The sequence below is a fragment of the Conger conger genome, chromosome 14 (genome assembly GCF_963514075.1).
Source record: "Conger conger chromosome 14, fConCon1.1, whole genome shotgun sequence".
Lineage (NCBI taxonomy): Eukaryota > Metazoa > Chordata > Actinopteri > Anguilliformes > Congridae > Conger > Conger conger.
The window spans coordinates 16,371,980-16,391,867 of NC_083773.1; the positions used below are offsets into that span (position 1 = coordinate 16,371,980).

The 19,888-nt window shown below is 46.9% G+C and overlaps 1 protein-coding gene across 1 annotated transcript; it reads right to left on the minus strand.

Moving 5' to 3' along the window:
- Positions 1–348: 348 nt before the first annotated feature.
- Positions 349–9,990, minus strand: LOC133110343 (tubulin monoglycylase TTLL3-like). Its single transcript, XM_061220364.1, has 13 exons — positions 9,880–9,990; positions 9,107–9,289; positions 7,491–7,594; positions 7,209–7,401; positions 6,320–6,375; positions 5,899–6,027; positions 5,260–5,374; positions 4,377–4,481; positions 4,016–4,208; positions 3,451–3,599; positions 3,086–3,329; positions 2,160–2,595; positions 349–1,523 (listed from the first exon to the last, which is right to left on the minus strand). Exons 2-13 carry the CDS (start codon positions 9,183–9,185, stop codon positions 870–872), a joined length of 2,457 nt encoding a protein of 818 aa, XP_061076348.1. The 5' UTR covers positions 9,186–9,289; positions 9,880–9,990; the 3' UTR covers positions 349–869.
- Positions 9,991–19,888: the final 9,898 nt, after the last annotated feature.

A 19,888-nucleotide genomic window follows, 5' to 3' on the forward strand; every position in this document is an offset into this window, starting at 1 on the left:
GCAATGTATTATTCATATACAGTTAATCTCTAAGCAGAGTGTTGCTTCTCCCAAGAGTTGCGCTCTTGGTGCTCAGCATTAACCAGACATGCTTTTTATTAATTTAATTAAGACATTTAAATTGATTATTGTTGATATTGCTGCTGATATTTGCTACATTTCTACAGTTCTCTTAAAGCACCATCAAAATTCCCAGGTACTATCAATTTGACCAGCATGAGCCAGTATTCCAAATTAATTTATAATAAACGGTTATTCATAAACTTAAAAACCCACCTGGAGACAATTTAATACTGTTTTTATTTTTCCATTCATAATTATCTCATTGTCTTCTACATCTGTGTGTGCATGAAAAGGACTACAACAGGGGGTCCCATCGCTCTGGGTTTGGTGACCCGCAGTGTTTCTTGATGGAGACCCTGAGATTTTCCTGAGGAAAATACAGATATTTTGAAGAGAATATTTATATTTTTTATGAATATCATGAAATACAGCTTTGTTTTCATAACTGCGCTCATTTAAATATTATACATATAAATATAACACTTAAATAAAAGATACAGAGCAGTTGTAAGTATTTAGTCAGTAACAAAATTTCTGTTGTTTTGTGCTCCAGCACATTGGTTTAGAAATGAAACAGTGAATATGAGATGACAAAATGCAGACCATCACATTGTTGTTGTAAACATGCTGTAATTATATCAATATTCAGACATGCTTCTGTGCCAGCTATTCTTCAGCAACTCACTTTAGCCAGCATAGGGTATTGGCTAAATGTCTCGAATGTTTATCGTTGAGATGAAAAGGGTTGGGGACACCTGCAGTCGCCTACAGAAGGTTGTGTTGTGTCACACTGCTGAGAGGCTCTGTCACAAGGGCTGTTTCACACCAGGGCAGCCTTCCTGATTGGCCCGGACCTGTCTGCGTAAGTGCGAGAGCGGATGCAGCTGGAGTCCAGGGTGCGAGGCAGAGTCAAAGGGGTGTCCGGCACCCAGCAGACCATGCTGCAGGCTAATGACCTCCAGCGGCAGGATGGGGCCACTGGGGACATAGCTGGAGTCGGGTAGAGGAAGCAGGCGGGTGTTGCGGGGCCGGGGGGTGTGGCCACAGGGGAACGACTTGGTCCAGGGGGGGTCCTGAGAGCGGGACACGCCCTCTAAAGTGGTGAGGCTCAACCTCACCCGCTGCACCTTCTTGGGTTCCGAGGTCAGGGTGGGGCGCTCCGGGGCTCCCACGGGGGGCGCCCTGAGATTGGAGAAGGTGAACTGTCGCACCATGCCCTTCCTCCACCGTCCAGGGGACTGAGGAGATCTCTTCTTCTCCGTCACTGTCTTATTCTCTCTGACTGCGGTGTGGTGTTTGGGAAGGAGGCTTTGGGGGCCTGACTTGATGGCACGAGGTAGAGAGAAGGGGGCAGGGATGACTGGGACTGGGATTCTGTGAGGTGGGGGCCGAGGTCGCCGGAGAGGAGCCCCCTCCACCAGCAGGTTGACCCCCACATACTGTGGAACTTCCACTGGAGCCTGGATGGACAGAGATCATTTGGAGGCAGAAACAAAGTGAACCAGAAAAATCTGCTTATGAACACTGCCAGGAAACAGATGTAATGTTTAGACAAACACACCTGCCAGCACTACCCTGAATGACAGTACTGTAACCCACCAAGGTGTGGTGCATGGTGTTTAGAAAACTAAACTAATAATCACTGTAAGTGGAAGGTGAAAGTTAAAACTCAACTTATTCAGTCGGATGGTAATTGAAGCACACCAGGCCAAGCACCTTGTTGTGTGTGTAATGTATGTGTCCACACTTGTAATGTGTGCATAAAGCATGTATAATGTACAGTAGGTGTCCACCCATGTAAAGTGTGTATAATGTGCAGTATGTGTCCACCCATGTAAAGTGTGTATAATGTGCAGTATGTGTCCACCCATGTAAAGTGTGTATAATGTGCAGTATGTGTCCACCCATGTAAAGTGTGTATAATGTGCAGTATGTGTCCACCCATGTAAAGTGTGTATAATGTGCAGTATGTGTCCACCCATGTAAAGTGTGTATAATGTGCAGTATGTGTCCACCCATGTAAAGTGTGTATAATGTGCAGTATGTGTCCACCCATGTAAAGTGTGTATAATGTGCACATACAGCAGCGCTCTAACCTGTTTGTAAATGAGCTTGAACCCCCCGGTGTGGGCGTTGCGGTCCAGCCGCCGGTCCAGCACCACACGCAGAGTGTCCTCCTGCACAGCGGCACACAGCCGGGCCGTCAGGCCGGTGGAGGGTGCCATGGTGGGGCTGGCGTTGATCTCGATCAGCCAGGGCCGCAGGTCGCGGCCCAGCATGAAGTCCGCCCCGTAGAGCTCGAAGCTGCCCCGCCGCCACTCCACCAGGTCCTGAGCCGTCATCAGGGCGTACACCACCGCCTGCTGCATCCCCGGCACCACCGCGCCCTCCCACTCCGCCCCCCGGCCCTGCTGCTCCAGGAAGGCGCGGAACTGCTCACACGACCACATGTTGTCCTCAGGCAGCTCCGCATGCCGCAGCTGCGACGGCCGGAAGTGCTTCTGGATGGAGTTGTTGCACAGGTGAACTGAACTGTGTGAGTGTGGGAGAGTGAAAGATGGAGGCATAGAGAGATAGAGATGGGGATGAGTGGGGGTGAGAAAAGGTAGAGAGCAGGAGCAATAGATTTTCTTCATCTTATCCCCGTCCATGAAACCCCCACCACGGCTATCTTTAAACTGCTCAGCAACGATGGATGAAGCTTTTCAGTCCAACCTTTCTCCCCCTCTGTCTCTGGGCCTCTTCTCTCCTCCTCCATTTCCTTCTCCTCACCCTTAATCCATCTCTTACAATCTGTTATTGATTAATGTCCATAATAATAGAATATATTTTATAATAATAATAATAATAATAATAATAATAATATCATTACCTTTCTCTCTCCTCAGATGCTTCCTGTCCTCACCAGTCCTTCTCTTCACTCATAACCTCTATCCCTCTCTTCTGATAAATGTGTTGTTCCTTCTCTCCATATTCCCCTCCCTCTCTCAGTCCCTGCTCTGCTGTCCTCCCTGTGCCTCACCTGTCCAGTGTGTTCAGGGAGTAGGGCTGAGTGGAGAAGCGCAGGTAGCACTTGTTGTAGAACCAGATGGTGAGCGGGTTCCAGTCTGTCACCAGGAACCACTGGCGTATGTCGAACTTGGTGCCGTGGAGCAGGAGAGGGCGCTCCAGGTACTTCTGCACCACCCACTTACTGTCCTTGATGAGAACAGGGTCACTGTCCACCAGCCTCAGGATCTCATCCAGGCGTTTCACACACATGATGCCTGCAATGGTACAATGCCCTGACTGTTTCTGAGTCTACAGTAGTGTTACTGCGCTCTGTTTCCAGTGTGACTGTGTTGTGACAGTGGTGTTATGGGAGGGCTGTGACTGAACGTGTCTCACCCCTTCCGCGAGACTTGGCCCCAGGCTTGATGATCCAGATGTTGTGGATCCCATCAGTGTTCAGCTGTGGACTGACCTCCCGCAGCCTCTGCAGCATGGCCTGACAGCTGTCTGCATAGAGATCACTGGCCTCAATCTCCACCCCGTCACTGCAGAGAGAGAGAGAGGGAGACAGAGACAGAGAGAGAGACAGACAGAGAGAGAGACAGAGAGAGAGAGACAGGGAGAGAGACACAGAGAGAGAGACAGGGAGAGAGCGAGACAGAGAGAGAGAGAGAGACAGGGAGAGAGACAGAGAGAGAGAGACAGGGGGAGAGACAGAGAGAGAGAGAGACAGGGAGAGAGAGAAAGAGAGACAGAGACAGGGAGAGACAGAGAGCCAGACCAACAGACAGACCGGTAGGCAGACAGGCAGACAGACAGACAGACAGAGAATGAGAGACTGATAGTGAAATACATCTCTAATGTTAATGCAATGCACATCAATAAAAAAAATGCTCACACAAATTATAAGGACTATGCCTTAAATGTGACCAAATTGAAACAAATAAGAAAACATACTCACTGCACAACCCTGTAATAGTTGTGAATGAACTCATCCCACTCCTGCTGTGTGAGGGTGGGGGATGTCTCCATGGCAACATCAATGTCGCTGTGCTCCAGGCTGTCCATGAACTCCTGGCACACACACAGGGCTCTCTGGATCACAGAGGACGGCACCAGAGTGGCAGCCCGACGCCTGCACGACCTCTTCTGACCTGGAGAAAGGGAGCCTTACAGCAATACTTCTCCGTACAGCACTCACAGGGGACACAGTGGGATTGTGTGTGTGTGTGTGTGTGTGTGTGTGAGAGAGAGAGAGAGAGAGAGAGAGAGAGTGAGTGTGTGTGTGTGTGTGTGTGTGTGTATGGATCTGTGTGTGGTACCCTGTGGTGAATGGTCAGTTGCTTCCTCAAACTCTTGTCCTTCTCCCAGAGTCCTCTCCACCACACACTGCAGAAGGCTGGTACATGCTGTCCTCCGGAAGTCTTCTATAGACAGACAGAGGGAAAAAAAACAAGAGAGACAGAAAGAAGTGGGGAGAGGAAGCGATAGTGAGGGGGGAGAGTGATGGAGGGAACAGATTGTGGAAGAGAAGGGGTAAAAGAGAAAGAGCATGTATAAAGAATAGGATAAATAAGAGATAGAGGGTTACTCTGTATTGCATAATAGTTCAGAGATTTTACCTCAAACTGAGCTTGTTATAAATTAACTAGGTTAAGCACTTCATTTAGGAACAGCCAATGAATGAAAAGAATAAAAGAGATTCAGGCAAACAGGGATTAAGAGAGAGGATGTTTGATGGGGTGGAGAGACACTGAGTGTTTCATGAACGATATTCACAAAGGACCATATCAACTATTTCATGAAACTATTTCATGAATCAGTGTGTAAATAAATAATTTTGCTGGAAGTGAATTCCACTAATAGGGAGCATAGTAGGTGATGGACCTCAGTGCAGCTATCCTGAGGTGATACTCCGTTATCATCAGTCGTTCTCCCCTCCCAAACACAATGACTGCCATGTAAGGTGCAATTCTGCACTACTGGACAGTTTCAATATTTTGACATGATTCCATCATGGAATAAACTGACTGAATCAGATTGTACTCTAAACATTTAGCATTTAACTTTAAGAACAAGAAAAAATGAAGCATCACTTACAAGCAGAGATTCGACCTCCCCCTTTTTGAGTGAGTTTTAGCAGGGTCGGACAGAAATGGGGAGGAGAGAGAGTACAGAGATGGGACACAGAGGGGATGGACTGACCGATGAAAGTGTGTTTCTCATCCTCCGCACCGAGCCTGTAGCAGCGTGGGAAGAAGGTGTCTGGATCTGCTGCAGCGTACCACTGCAGGCTCCGGAGGTTCACACATAACCCCACCTGAGGCAGACAGGGCACAACGGAGCAGCAGCAGGGCACAACGGAGCAGCAGCAGGGCACGACGGAACAGGAGCAGGGCACGACGGAACAGGAGCAGGGCACAATGGAGCAGCAGCAGGGCACGACGGAACAGGAGCAGGGCACGACGGAGCAGCAGCAGGGCACGACGGAACAGGAGCAGGGCACGACGGAGCAGCAGCAGGGCACGATGGAACAGGAGCAGGGCACGACGGAGCAGCAGCAGGGCACGACGGAACAGGAGCAGGGCACGACGGAACAGGAGCAGGGCATGATGGAGCAGCAGCAGGGCAGAGAACAGGGCAGGGGGGCAGGGAAGGAGGGAGGGAGTACAAAGAGGAAGAGGGGGACAGAGAGGAGATGGGGAAGAATAGCGAACAAGTGGAGAGAAGGTGAGGGAAAATGGGAAAGGAATGAGTAGGTGACACGTGAGTAAAACATAAGGAGAGGTAAAAGATTGCTTGCATCATTCAATTTATTTGCCTCAACTGTGACCTCCCCCTGACCTTGGTGGTGAAAGTGCCAGCCCTTGCAAAATGATTGGTCATCTGCTCCTTCCTGAGTGTGCGATTGTCAATGGTGTCTCTCCGTGTTGTCCAATAGAAATATGTCATTTCATTCCGAACCATGCGAGACTAGAAGGTGGTTCGGAGTCAAAACATAGAGGGGGAATTGGACAGAGAAAACATGACAAAATTCATGAATACAATTTCAAAAGTTTAATTTTGTAATTTAATTGGAAATGTAAGAAAGGGAATTAGAGAGGAGGAAAGAGAGAAGGGTGGGAGGAGAGATAACGAGATGAAGCGATATAATTAGAATTGCAATTACAATAAAGGGTGGCATCTCCTAGTAATTGAATCCACAGGATGATAGCATCAGGAAAGGTACCTTTCCTGTTTGATATACAGAGATATGCTGACTCACCATGAGATCATACATGTTATCTGGGTCATCCTCCTTCTCTACCTCCTCTGGACTGTCTGAGAAAAATGGAGGGGGGTCAATTCTAAAAGAGTCTTTAAAGCAGTCAGTGGACAGTGGAGCTGATATCTGTAAGTTATTCCCTGTACCCCACTGCATATGCACTGGGTTCTATGTATATCCAGTGTCATTTCCACATATATTCAATGATCACTTTATTAGGCAGACCTGTACACCAGCTTGTTAATGCAAATATTTAATCAGCCAATCATGTGGCAGCAACTAAATGCATAAAAGCATGTAGGTGCGGTTGAGAGGTTCAGTTGTTTTTCAGACCAAATGTCAGAATGGAGAATAAATGGGATCTAAGTGACTTTAACAGTCAAAAGTTTGAGTGGATTGAATATCTCAGAAAGGGGTTTTCACGCACAACAGATTCTAGAGTTTGCAAAGAATGGTCCGAAAAACAAAAAACATCCAGTGAGCAGCAGTTCTGCATGCAGAAACGCCTTGTTAATTAGAGAGATCAGAGGAGAAGGTGACAGGAAGGTGACAGGAAGGTGACAGCAACGCAAATAACCACACTTCACAACAGTGGTACACAGAGGAGCATCTCTGAACACACAACGCATCAAACCTCTAAGTGGATAGGCTACAGAGGCAGAAGACTTAATAAATCTAAAAAATAAGTCTAATAAATACCTAATAAAGTGCTTACTGAGTGTAAATGCAGTAGGCCTCTGGTTGGTAAATATGAATTACCCTGGCTCTGGCTGGCCTTCCCAAAATTCTCTGTTTCTTATTATGATTACATGCTCCTCCTGTACAAACTCTGCAATACAGTCCAAAGCTTGCAGAAGCGCATCCTCTGAGAAAGGAAAAAATGCGAAACCCAAAATCTCACCGTCGCCATCGTCGTCGTCATCGTCGCTGTCGTCCACGTCGTTCCTGTCCCCTTCCTCGTCGGCACGGCGACGGCGGCGCAGCGGGCCCTGGCGGGGCATGCGGTGCTCCACCCAGCCTCGCGCCCGCAGGGCCGCCCGTACCACAGGGTACGGCCCGTGGATGGAGAACACCTTCCGCAGCTGAGAGACGCAGACACAGGGCAGGGGGAGGCGTGAGGGAATGCCCCCTGACACCGCCCGTCAGAGGGGTGTGACTCGTCCGTCCTCACCTTTACTGCCTTGTCCACCACAGCCTTGGCCGCCCGCAGCCTGTCCAGGTTTATGACGGGTAGGGTGAGCTGGCCTCGCCGTGCCCTCCCCTCCGCAGATGGGGCTGGCACACAGACACACACACACACACATACACACCCACACACGTACATACGCACACACACATACATATGCACACACACACACACGCACACACACATACATATGCACACACACACACACACACACACGCACACACACATACATATGCACACACACACACACGCACACACACATACATATGCACACACACACACACACATACACACAAACACACACACACACACACAAACACACGCACACATACACACACACAAACACACGCACACACACATACACATACACACAAACACAAAAATACAGACACACAAAGACACAGACACACAAAGACAAATGAAAACCTCCTGCTGTTACACACCCATTTTAGCACTACCAACAGAAACATCTGTAAACATCACTGCCATCAGAGTCTATATGTTTATGCCATCAATATAACACCCTCAGCGAGCAGTGTGTGTGTGTGTGTGTGTGTGTGCTGTCAGTAAGCTGTACAGCCGGTGTGTTATTTAGACATACTGCTCAAGCTGAACTGTATGGGTTGGGGGATGGATGTGCTGTAATCATGAGAGGCAAGACACACTCTTTTTCCAGCATGGACGACAGCATCCTGACTGATCCTTTTGTCACCCACAGCATAAACATACTGCGAGGCAGAGGCACACCTGGCCTGTGAATATCCTGACAAAGACATTAATGTGTAATGTGCTGCAGCCCAGCCCTGGACCCTTGGCCCCTTGACCTCCCCAATAACATCCATCCATCCATCCATTATCTGAACCTGCTTATCCCGATCAGGGTCGCAGGGGGGCTGGAGCCTATCCCAGCATACATTGGGCGAAAGGCAGGAATACACCCTGGACAGGTCGCCAGTCCATCGCAGGGCACACGCACCATTCACTCACACACTCATGCCTACGGGCAATTTAGACTCTCCAATCGGCCTAACCTGCATGTCTTTGGACTGTGGGAGGAAACCGGAGTACCCGGAGGAAACCCACGCAGACACGGGGAGAACATGCAAACTCCGCACAGAGAGGCCCCGGCCGACGGGGATTCGAACCCAGGACCTCCTTGCTGTGAGGCGGCAGTGCTACCCACTGCACCATCCGTGCCGCCACCCCCAATAACATGACATGAGAAAATCCATGCAATATTCACACACTGCCCTGCTGCATTCACACATTCATCCATTCACTAAGACACTACAATTACTCTCAAACCTGACCTTCATCACTTATTTAAACTATCCTTCACTCTTAACACCCAACCACATGGATGCTTCCCACTCCTGCGTGTTGTTTGGGTCCAACATTAATTATACAAAACATGATTCATTTTTAATGCAATCAGTTATACATTATACAATGTGGCATTTTCTTTAATTGCTTAAATATTTAAATATGATTAATGCATATGGATGACATGTAATATCTTTAAGATCAGTCAGATAGAGACACACATAGACGGACAGATCAGATAGAGACAGGCACACAAGCAGGCAGTTGGTCAGCCTCACCACTGTTTGTGCTGGGTGGCTGCCACACCTCACTGCTCACTTCCTCCTGTTGACACTGTCTCTGCTTCGGGGCCTCCATGCCTCCCCCCTGCTCCTCCCCTTCTCCCCCGTCTTGTCTGGGGCAGCCTAGCTTCCTCTCTTTCCGTCCGTTATTCACTTATTTCATCCATCTCTCTGCAGCACCTGCCACGAGAAGTGCAGCCAAATATATAAACTTGTAGCACAGGCAGGCAGGTTGTGCGCTGAACTGCCCAGTGACCCGGCAATTATCCCCACGGCAATTATCCCCTTTGCTGGGTTACATTGGAGACTAACACAGAAACAAAGAAACTAAAACACATACAGACAGAAAGAATGCACTCACACAGTCTGACACACTTAGAAAAACATGCATACACAAACCATGCATGTACGTGTACATACTGACAGGGGTAGAGAGAAGCATGATACAGCAATAGTAATGAGACAGAAAGATCCAGTGTTTTGTCAATGGATTGGAGCGTTAACTGGGTCAGATTGCTAATCCAAAGACATCTTGGATATACCTGTTACACCTGTCACCTCTGTCACTCCTCAGACAAGGCAGAGTTACATGCTTGCAGGGTGAGTTTCTCTATAAATATCTCTGTAATCCGGGTGACAACAATGGCTCCGGCAACAATGTGAAACAATCCAATAACCAACAGCAACAGTAGATACAACACTGCGGTAAACATTAAGAAGGTCAACAGACATAATGTGTATAATGTATATATGATGTATAATTCACTCACTTATAATATAAGTTACAAAAGCACATTATTACATAGGCTAATAGATGCTGTTCTCCCTCTGAAATTCCAAAAATCATGCCACTCTGAACAACCACTGAGATCCCGGCATGTCATTGCTTTTGTAGGTGGTGCAGCTCCAACCATCCCAGTCCACAGCATACAAGTAGGCAGCGTGGTTCTGGAAGTGAAAAGGTTAGGCTCCCGGTCATTGACTCGGCTCGATCCTTTCCCTAATTCCACAGCTGTTTAGTGTATTACCGGAACACGAGCTGTCAACTGGACTGAACTTCTCGGACGGTTCCTTGTCTCGCGCCGGGGAGGCCACTATACTTGCTACACTCACCTTTCTCCTGGCTTTCGATCGTCCCCCCTTACGCCGCACATGCGTAGTCTCTCGTCCTCGCACATTCCAACGCACCGTTTACAGTTTCCATAGCAACTGTTTCTGTGTTAATGTGACGGTGTTGTGTAAAATACTGCTCGAGTTAAAATACATGCAGCATTTTTCACAACTGCGCTGACAGGCGCATACAGAAGCAAATACAAAGCAGCATTGTAAAACTTGGGATGGGATTTTCTTAAACGGCCCCAGTAGCATGTATGGACACAAACTTCAATGTACATGCTGTATTTTGAGGGGGGGAAAGCCTACAGATTATATATACGGCATTATCCAAACAAATTTTTATGGGACCTGCTTTAAGATTCCCAATCCACTTTCATTAATTTTCACGAAACACTGACATTATCATACACAAACTATTTGGAATCACTGTTGGTGTGCATGAATAGCTAAGTATCGCCCTATGTTGTAGGTTTATGAATCACTGAAGCCACGTTTACGATTGAAATTGAAATTGATTTCAGTTGAAACTTTGATCAAGCCTCCAATAAGAAATGGGACCTTAGATAATGTTTAGACAATGGTCACCATAACGTGGTGCCAATAACCAGGGGTACCAATAATTCAGGAACCGTTTTTTTGGGGAAAATGCAATTTTTTATTTTAAAATGACTGTGGTTTGTGCCGTTGAATCATTAATAAAGCACACTACTTTACGCATGTTGGAAAATAAAGCTTACGTCAATACATTTATTATTTTGTAGTTTACAGCACTTTTTGTGCATATTTGTTTGGTATATAATCAGCTTCGGTCACCATCATGTGTATATTTCGACTGTATGACTCTGTAATTCGTGTATGTTCCACTTGGGGCCGCTCTGTGACCTTAGAGTTTTTCTTGAAAACTGTTGTCAGATCTCTCCATGTCAACACGAAAAATTGCATAACATTTAAATCGAACTGAACCACTTGCCAATTTTGTTAGAACAAAAATAGTTTCGGAAAGATTTACAGTTCACAGGGGGCATCAGCTGTGTGCAAGCTTTTGGTAAGCAAATTACATGGAGAGTGTCTTGTAACAAAGTTGTATCTGCTTTGCCTTTTCATAATAGAATCACTCCCACCCCCCCACCCCCCCACAAAATATAAAGTTCTGTTTTTGCCAAAATACAATTTGGGTTTCACCAGACACACCAGTGATACCATGACCTTGATTGATCGACCTTTCATGAGTTTAGTGAACTATACACCCCAGTTTACATTGTAGAACTTTCAGGGAATAAATCCTGCATCAATTAAAATGAACAAACAAACAAATAGATAAACAAACCCCACCAAACTTGATGTCAATGGTCATTCTAGTTTTTGAAATAAATAATTGTAAACAAACCCCAAAAATATTTTAGGGCCAACAAAACAAAACATTTTACAGACTAAGGAATGTAATGAATTTATTTTTTGTGTTTGGTGCTGGAAGTCACATGTGTAATTTCCCTAATGAGAGATCATCCACTGTAAGCTCTCCCGCAGCTGTGCATATGAAAAGGACTTCCTCTGGGGGTGGAGTTTCTCACAGCACACTTCAGTGAACTGAGTCCTCTCTCACTGTAATCATGGCCTCCAGAACCTGTCCGGCAGCAGCCAAGGTCAACGGCACTGCATTTCCCAACGGCCCTGCTCTCTCCTGGGCGGCCCCGCCCGTTTGCAGGTACGCTGCTGCTCCCCCATGGTGACCCAGCACAGGGGATAATTATAGAGCTGCACCACAAAGAACCCCCAGGCAGCTGGGGACCCAGCCTGTCTGCGCCAGCGTAGCCCTCTATAGTGCAGACACACCTCGAGCTGCGCTGGTGGGGAGGGGAGGGGAGGTGCCCGTGGGGATTAGGAGAAATAGGAAGAGGAGAAAAGTACATATGATGGAGGGAGAGAAAAGGACAGATGTGAGAGGGTGGGAGGAAAAAGAGCATGCACTGGAAAGAGAGAGAAAGAGGACAGAAGGGCAGAGAAAGAGTGAGGTCATTCAGGGAGGGTATTAGGAAATGTAGACACATACACATGTTGCACACATACACGCACACTCACCTCATACACATGTTGCACACATACACGCACACTCACCTCATACACATGTTGCGCACATACACGCACACTCACCTCCTGGCCTACGCAGTTCTGGGATCAGTTTGCTCTGGGATCCGCTTGGTCCTCTCGGCTGTGATCCATATACCGTGCAACATGCTCACAAAATGTTTTTTGAACGCTACAAGTGCTGGGGTAATGGATGTGGTGTGCCCCTCACATACCACATGCACAGAAACACAGCATTGTATGCTCACGTGGTTAAGGGTTTACGGCTGGGGACTACAGCCACATGGAGAAAAGTGTGTGCTTGTCTATCAATGGCGAATGAAAACATGGGCTCTGTTGTTCATGACAATTAGACGCGTTGAGTTGAAAGCATATGGAGCTCTAACAGCCTGACGCTCTGAAAGGATTAACTGAAAGAGTGTGGTAACAGATACTGCTGGCTATCTCTGCAGTGTTTGCCCAGATTGGGTTAATCAGACGCTGGTACGGTACATTCATCCAGAGCGCTCATCTGCCTCTGGAGCTCACTGGGGATCTGTTTGAACAGGTTCATGTTTCCCCGCTCCACGCGTGCACCTGTCTCATCTTTCTGTACAGGTGTGGCATCATTCATTGCAAGTTCTCAAAAAAATGTGACCTCTTCCTCTATTCTCTATTCTAAATCTCTTTCCTTTTAAACAGTCATTTGACCTTGCCCCCATGTCTTTCTCTCAACCTTACACAACCTTACTGGGCTCACACCATCTCTTTGAGCCCAGTAAACATTTATGTGTGTTTTTAAGGGGGGGCAGGGCTAGGAAAATTGGCTTGACACAGCCGTAGCCCACGTCAGAGCTGTGGCTTTAAAGGAGGTTATACAGATAGGCCGGGCAGCCTGTAGAGTACAGAGACTGGGGAAGAGGGGGGTTGGGGGTGGGGGGATGAATGCAGATTATGAGTGCCAGGAAGGTCACTGGAGTGCGAACTGTGGGCCAGGATGGAGCCGGCAGCCATCAGCGCCTGCCCTTTGTTTTCCAGACGAGAGAGTCGTCCCTTACCGCGTGGTATCCTCCTCCACCTCCCACTCTGCGTTCCACAGAGCGGGCCGGGCTGCCAGCGGAGACAGGGAGTGGGAGGTGTAAAAGCCACCATTGAGCGCTGCGCTGGCCCTTTGTTAGCTGCACTGTGTGGAGCCTCTGTGCAGGCCTTCCTCCAACTGGAGGCCATTGTCTCTGCCACCATGTTCAACTCCATTGTGATGTCACCGTTTGTGATTCCAAGAATTGCTTGTCTACTTGGAGATTCTACGGGAGACAACCACACGCACACACACACACAAACAAACACACAACATAGACACACTGCTGGAGTGAAAAGAAAGCTTTTATAAGGATTATTTTGTTACTCCTTGCAGTCGGTATCTGGAATGATGTAGAATTAGAGCAAATAGTTTTGTGAGTATTACTCACTGTCCTCCCGGCCACTCCCTCCTGCTGTCTCACACACTCTCTCAGATATTTGCATATCATTTGCCTGGTGGTTCGAGAGGATTTGCAAGGGCATGCAAATGGGAATTACATTCTGAGGGGTTTCTGGAGACTTCCGGCCCTTTCCCCTGTGGATAGATGGGTGATGATGAGCTCTTTTCTGTAAAAATGTCTCCAGGTCAAGTATATGTAAGGTAGTATGTATTTTTATAGGCATGCAAAGGATGGGGTGCACTGGATTCCTGAAAACACGCACACACAAAAACACGCACTCGAATGCATGCATGCATTCACATACAGTCAGCACCCCATGACTTTTTCAAGAGGCAAGCTAATGGCCACCAGCAGCCTTAAGGGATTTTCATAATGTAGCCTTGGTGCACCAAGACAGCTCATGCTCAGCTCTTGGATATGTCAGATTAACCTCTGGTGACTGTGTGGGTGGGGTGAACAGAGTGCATGATGGAGAAATGTGGCACTAGAGATGAGGGACAGTATTACTATATTGAAGCCGCAAATTGGCTACGTTTTTACCTTGCTGTTTTGGACTATTGTTAGGATAGCTCTTCCAGCATCCAAAACCTTTTTTTTTTACATCTGTGAACTTGTGAACTTTGCTGAAATAACATGGAGTAACTTTGGGTAGCATGTCATGAATTGTCGCTGTTTGCTGGGCATAGGTGCAGCTTTGGCATAGCTGGGTGCGTGCTTCACTGTATTTGGGAGTGTGAAGGTCACTCTGATTGGGAAAAATGTATTTTGGAAGGAGGGCAATTGGAACAGTTCTGATTAGAGAGATATGCAGTGTGCCACTGATTATACAACCATATACAACACACACGCACACACACACACACACACACAATTTCAGTTTGTAATAGCAAAAGTGTACACTAGATTGGGAGGGGGGCACACATACACACGAGTCGCCAAGGAGACTGCAAATGCAAAGTGAACGAGTAAGTCACAGGGGAAACTAATGGAGTGGCAGGGCTTTTAATTTCCCTATTATAACAGCAAATGAAGTGCAACTCAAGAGCAGGCAGATATCATGTGCGTCTGCTGTGCTCTGAAACAGATTATCACAGTAACACAGTGCGCCTTCTGGGCCACCTGTGTCCGCTATATGACAGACTGTGAAGACCGAGTGAGCTGCTCTCTTTCTGTAAATGTCTGTACAGGATGTGTGATCTTCTCTCACATTGTAGGAAACCGTGCCAAAAATCACAGCCGCTCATCAGTAGGACACGTTCAGCTGCTTGTGGGGAGTTCTTGTTTTTCTCTGAGAAAGCGTGCAGACCGTTGGCTGCGTTTTTCTCTGTAGGGGCCTGTCCTAGCTGTGTGAGCCACTCTTTATGGGGCTGTGCTCTGTGCATGCTAGCCGGCCTCAGGCGGAACCTGTATGACCTGCGCTCTCTGGGGAACACAGCGCTGGAAAGGCCTGTTCTCTCTCTGTGATGGAAAGTGGAGGTCCCATCCTTCTGACAGTGCTGATAAATCTGTTCCTGCTGGTCACCGATAAGGCAGATCCATGCAGTCCCCCAACCAGGGCCTTAAAGATGATGCCAATAATGATAACCACTTCATTACGCAGAGAGGCCCGCTGTGGAACATCACTTTCATCCCTGTTATGGGCTCCCATGTAGAGGCTGTTCTGAGATTCCTCACAGCAGTAGGAATAAGAGGCATGATAAACACATGCTATAAATAGCACCTCTGTGGGGTTTTCTCTCTCTTTCCTTATAAAGTGCTTCTGTGATTCCTAGCAGAGGGTCCCTCCCTTGGCCCAGTGCCGGTGAGCGATTCTGCCTGTCAGACCCCAGGCGAGGGCCCTGGCCTCCTTCTACTCCTGAAGAAAAACTTCCTTTATTAAGTTTTATTTTTGTACAGGGAGTGGGCGGGGGATTAGGACAAACATAGCAGAACATACTAAAATAGGACTGATCAGGAAAGAGATGATGGAGGGAGACAGAGGGAGAAGGAGAGTGAACAAAGGCAGCGGGGGACTGTGAATGTGGGGGGGAGTGAAACAGAACCGCTGCCAGACGGCGTAAAAGCCCTCCATGTAGGGTGAGAAAAGTGCCTCCAGGGAAGAGCTTGCAGCACAGAATGAATAAGGTGTCAATGTGGAGTGCTGCTCTTCACTCACAGAGCAAGCTGACCTCTGCATTCAACAGAACAGCATTGCTCCTGCTCCACTAAGCTGTCAGGTTTTATCAATTAGTCATTTTTCTTTGCATTCCACACATAGGCACACACACACAGACATTTACATTACACACAAAGGGACATACTCACAGTATCCCAAAGCAAACATAGGCAACTTAACTTTTCCAGTGTAACTACCTCTGCCTACACATGTAGAACTAATATTACGGTTCCTCACTAGGGACCACTACAGTAGTAGAGCGTCGAAACTACATGAGAACGAGAGGTCATAGAGGAGGAGAAAAGGAGAAAAGGAAGTATTGTGCCCTTGCATCCCACTCTCACAACATGCATCATATGAGCATGACTACACATGCTCAGGCATTGTGTGTGTGTGTGTGTGTGTGTGAGCATTACTTGATGCTACTTAGGGACCGGTCCTTTTGTGAGTGCTGCCCTACTATCTGTCTAATCTGCCTAATCTGAGGTTCTTAGTCTTGATTAATAGCTGAGAATCAAGCTGACTGACAAGGCATTTTGACAGGAAGTATGTCAGTTCAGGCAGAGACAATTAATTCTCCTTGGTGGTCTGCCAGCTGTTCTGTCTATCTGTAAAATTATTTCTTGACATGGACAAACCTTTGACAGGCTGAATCTCTAACTAAGGTTAATATATCAATGATGATTTATCGCTGTTCAACAATAGCATCTTCAAGCAATGTAATGGAAATTTCGATGGAAATGTGTCTGTGTGTGTGTGTTTGTGTGTGCACCTCAAAGCAGCCCCCATCCCCAGCTGTAATTTTCTCTCTCTATTCCTTTCTCCCCTCTGCCTCTCTCTCTCCGAATCCTTTCAGGCAGGGGTTGTGCTGAGTAAAGAGTCATAGAGTATAAGGGGTTGTCCTTTGATGGATGTCCTCTCTTTTTGCATGGCCTCCCCCTCCAGTGAGTGCAGCATTCCCACAAAGCCTGTATGTCCCAGGGGCCTGACTCGGTCAAACCACCCACAAACCCACTTCTCACAGAAATACACAAACAAACACACACACACACACACACACACACACACACACACACACACACACACACACACGCACAACGGAAATCATTTTCAGAAGTACCTGACACCACAGAGAAGCAGAGATATGTTGATCAGCTGTCATTGAAAAGGAGGTGCTGGGTCACAGTGGCCAGACAGGCATGAGAGACAGAGAGGAAGAGACAAACAGAGAGAGAGAGAGGGGGGGTCTTGTATTATGCCTTTCTGCTTTATGCATATCCCTTAAATGAGTAAGTATTTTTGTCTTGCAAACAAAGGAAATTCAAATAGTAAACTGAGGTTATGACAAATTCTCTGTTGAGAGTTTAGGCTTCAGGGGTGGGGGTTGGGAGAGTTGGAGGCTGGTCTGTGGGTATGTGCATGGCCGCTGGAGGTCTGTTATGGCATCAAAGAAAAGCCCTCACCTCTCCTTCCCCTCCCCCACATTGGTTCCACTTACGCACAGTTTACACAAAAAGAGACCCTCCTCCCACAGAGGTCAACTTTTAGTTTTAAGAAGAGGTTGCGCAGGAAGACAAGGGTCAAGTTTATCAAAACCCTGTTTCTCTTTCCAAAGACGCTGTGTGCCTGCAGGCAGCCCTGAGCTGAACATACCCTTCAGTAGGCCTTTGTTAAGCACATTAACAACGCACAGTTGTCTGTGTGACTAGAACCCATGACCCTGTTCAGCTTTATGTACATGCCAAGGAGTACGTGTGTGAGGAGAGAGAATGGATCTGTGTACAGACGAGGGGCTTGTGTAACAAACGGACACAGTAGACAGAAAGGCAGCACCTCCCCCCATTACTCCTGCTGCTATCATGCCATTGAGTTCACCCTGTTGCCGTCGCTTCCCAGACACTAACAGTGTGAGCTGCATGCAGATCGCATTACAAGCCTGCATGCAGAGCAAAGACAGTGATGAAGAAAACACAAACAGTTAACTTCATGAGTGCGTTCATGTGTACACACCCACACACACACACACACGCGCACACACACAGAAGCACATGCATGCACCTACTGACTAGTAAATGTGAATTCCCATTTTTTATTTCGCACCATGCTTAAAAGTCAAATAAGTTCAGTTGTCTAGCCAATGTCATTGTTAGAACTTATTATATGCACACACACACACTCACATACACACAAATGCTTGTGCATATGTACATAGACACACTGAACCATCTAGTAAAACTGGGCTTGTGACTTGTGAGTCTTGTGATAATCATTGTACAGGCACACTCGGTTATCTTCCGCAGATGCACAGGGGCAATGCTGGAGTGTTATCAGCTCACTGAGCGTCTGTGGTAACTATCACTAACGGCCTTTAAAGGGCAACTGTAACTGAGCAGACCTGTAGAGTGGCCCATAATGAGCCACTCCACTTGTTATTTTTATGTTCATTTGCATCAAATTATGAAAGGAGATTCCAAGTTCCCTTTTATACAGTAAACCGTAAAAAGAAGTGTAAACTGTGAGATTTATGTGTCACAGGTGTTTCCTCCAGGGAGAGCCCTGCAGTGCAGTGCGGCAGACATCTGCCACTCATTTGTAGGACTCAAATGAAATCAAAGGAAGAAATGAAAGGAATGAAAGGAGAGATGGAAGCTGTTGAAGAATAGAAAGGATTCCCAAAACACAAGATGCAAGGCTTTCCTTGCATTGTTTTTTAATGGCCGAAGTCTTGGAGTTGCACTTGAGCTACACTTATGGGAACTCTGTGATATCATAAGAGGAGTAACCATGTAGAGAGAAGAGGTTACACTGTGACACGCTTTTGGACGGTGAGTTATTTACAACTGCGCATTGGAGAGGATGCACTGTTCTATTTTTGGGAGTGAGTTGCTCTACCGCACTATGATGTTGGGGAGTGATGGTATTGGGTCATGGCTCCAGTAAAACATGCTCTGCTGGGCATGCGAGAGCTGAACTCTTTGATGCGACACACCGGCCTCCTCCCATAACCCAAAATGAGCTCTCCCCAGAGTGTGATCCCACATTCTCTTCACATAGCCACATAAAACAGAACCTAACAGCTAAACTCCACTTTTTATGACCAACTGAATATGACCCTCAAATGTGCTTTCATGTAGATGGAGGTATAGAAGGCCGTTTCAATTTAAACAGTGGGATTGAAATACTGAGAACACAGTATTCTCAATTCATTGTATGCACAAGATCAACCAACATATATACTGTAGAATGTCAAATTCGCAATTCCACTCTGAAAGGTGTGTGAAAACTTGTGTGCCTGTTTTTATAAATAAAGGCAGACAGGAAAGGCACTCTGTGGGAGTGCATGCTTGTGATTAGCAAGGCAACAGACATGCTGATGTGTATGGAAAAGGCTACTAATCTCACTGACACTGCAATGGAATGGTGGTTTACTTTGGCACTAGGGAGCAGTTAGGAGGAATTCACACTTTCATAATACATGAAGACAACTACCAATATTCATGTGTGAGCATGGACTTGTTATACACATACACTCCTTGATAGCTTTACTTGGGGAGTACAGCACCTTAAATATTCCCTCTTCATGATTCTCTCATTTCATTATCCTGGCCATGACCACTGCTAAAAAGTGCATTACTTCTAAATGGAAAGATGGAAAAAAAGTAGGTTAACCCAAGGCAGGGGGATACGGTAATGGAAGGGATGGAATAAGGAGTAGGGCAGCGCTGCTTAACTTCACCTCCTGTGGGCTGCAGTGTCTGCAGGTATTTGCTCCTACCATGCGCTACATCACATAATTTCACTAATTATTTTACCTGCTTGGTTCAGATAATAAGCTAATTACTGAAATCAGGTGGTGTAGCGCACAATTGAAGCAAATGCCTGTAGACACTGCAGCCCGCAGGACGTGGAGTTTAGTAGTGCTTGAGTAGGGTAGGAAATGTAATGGAATGAGATACTTACACT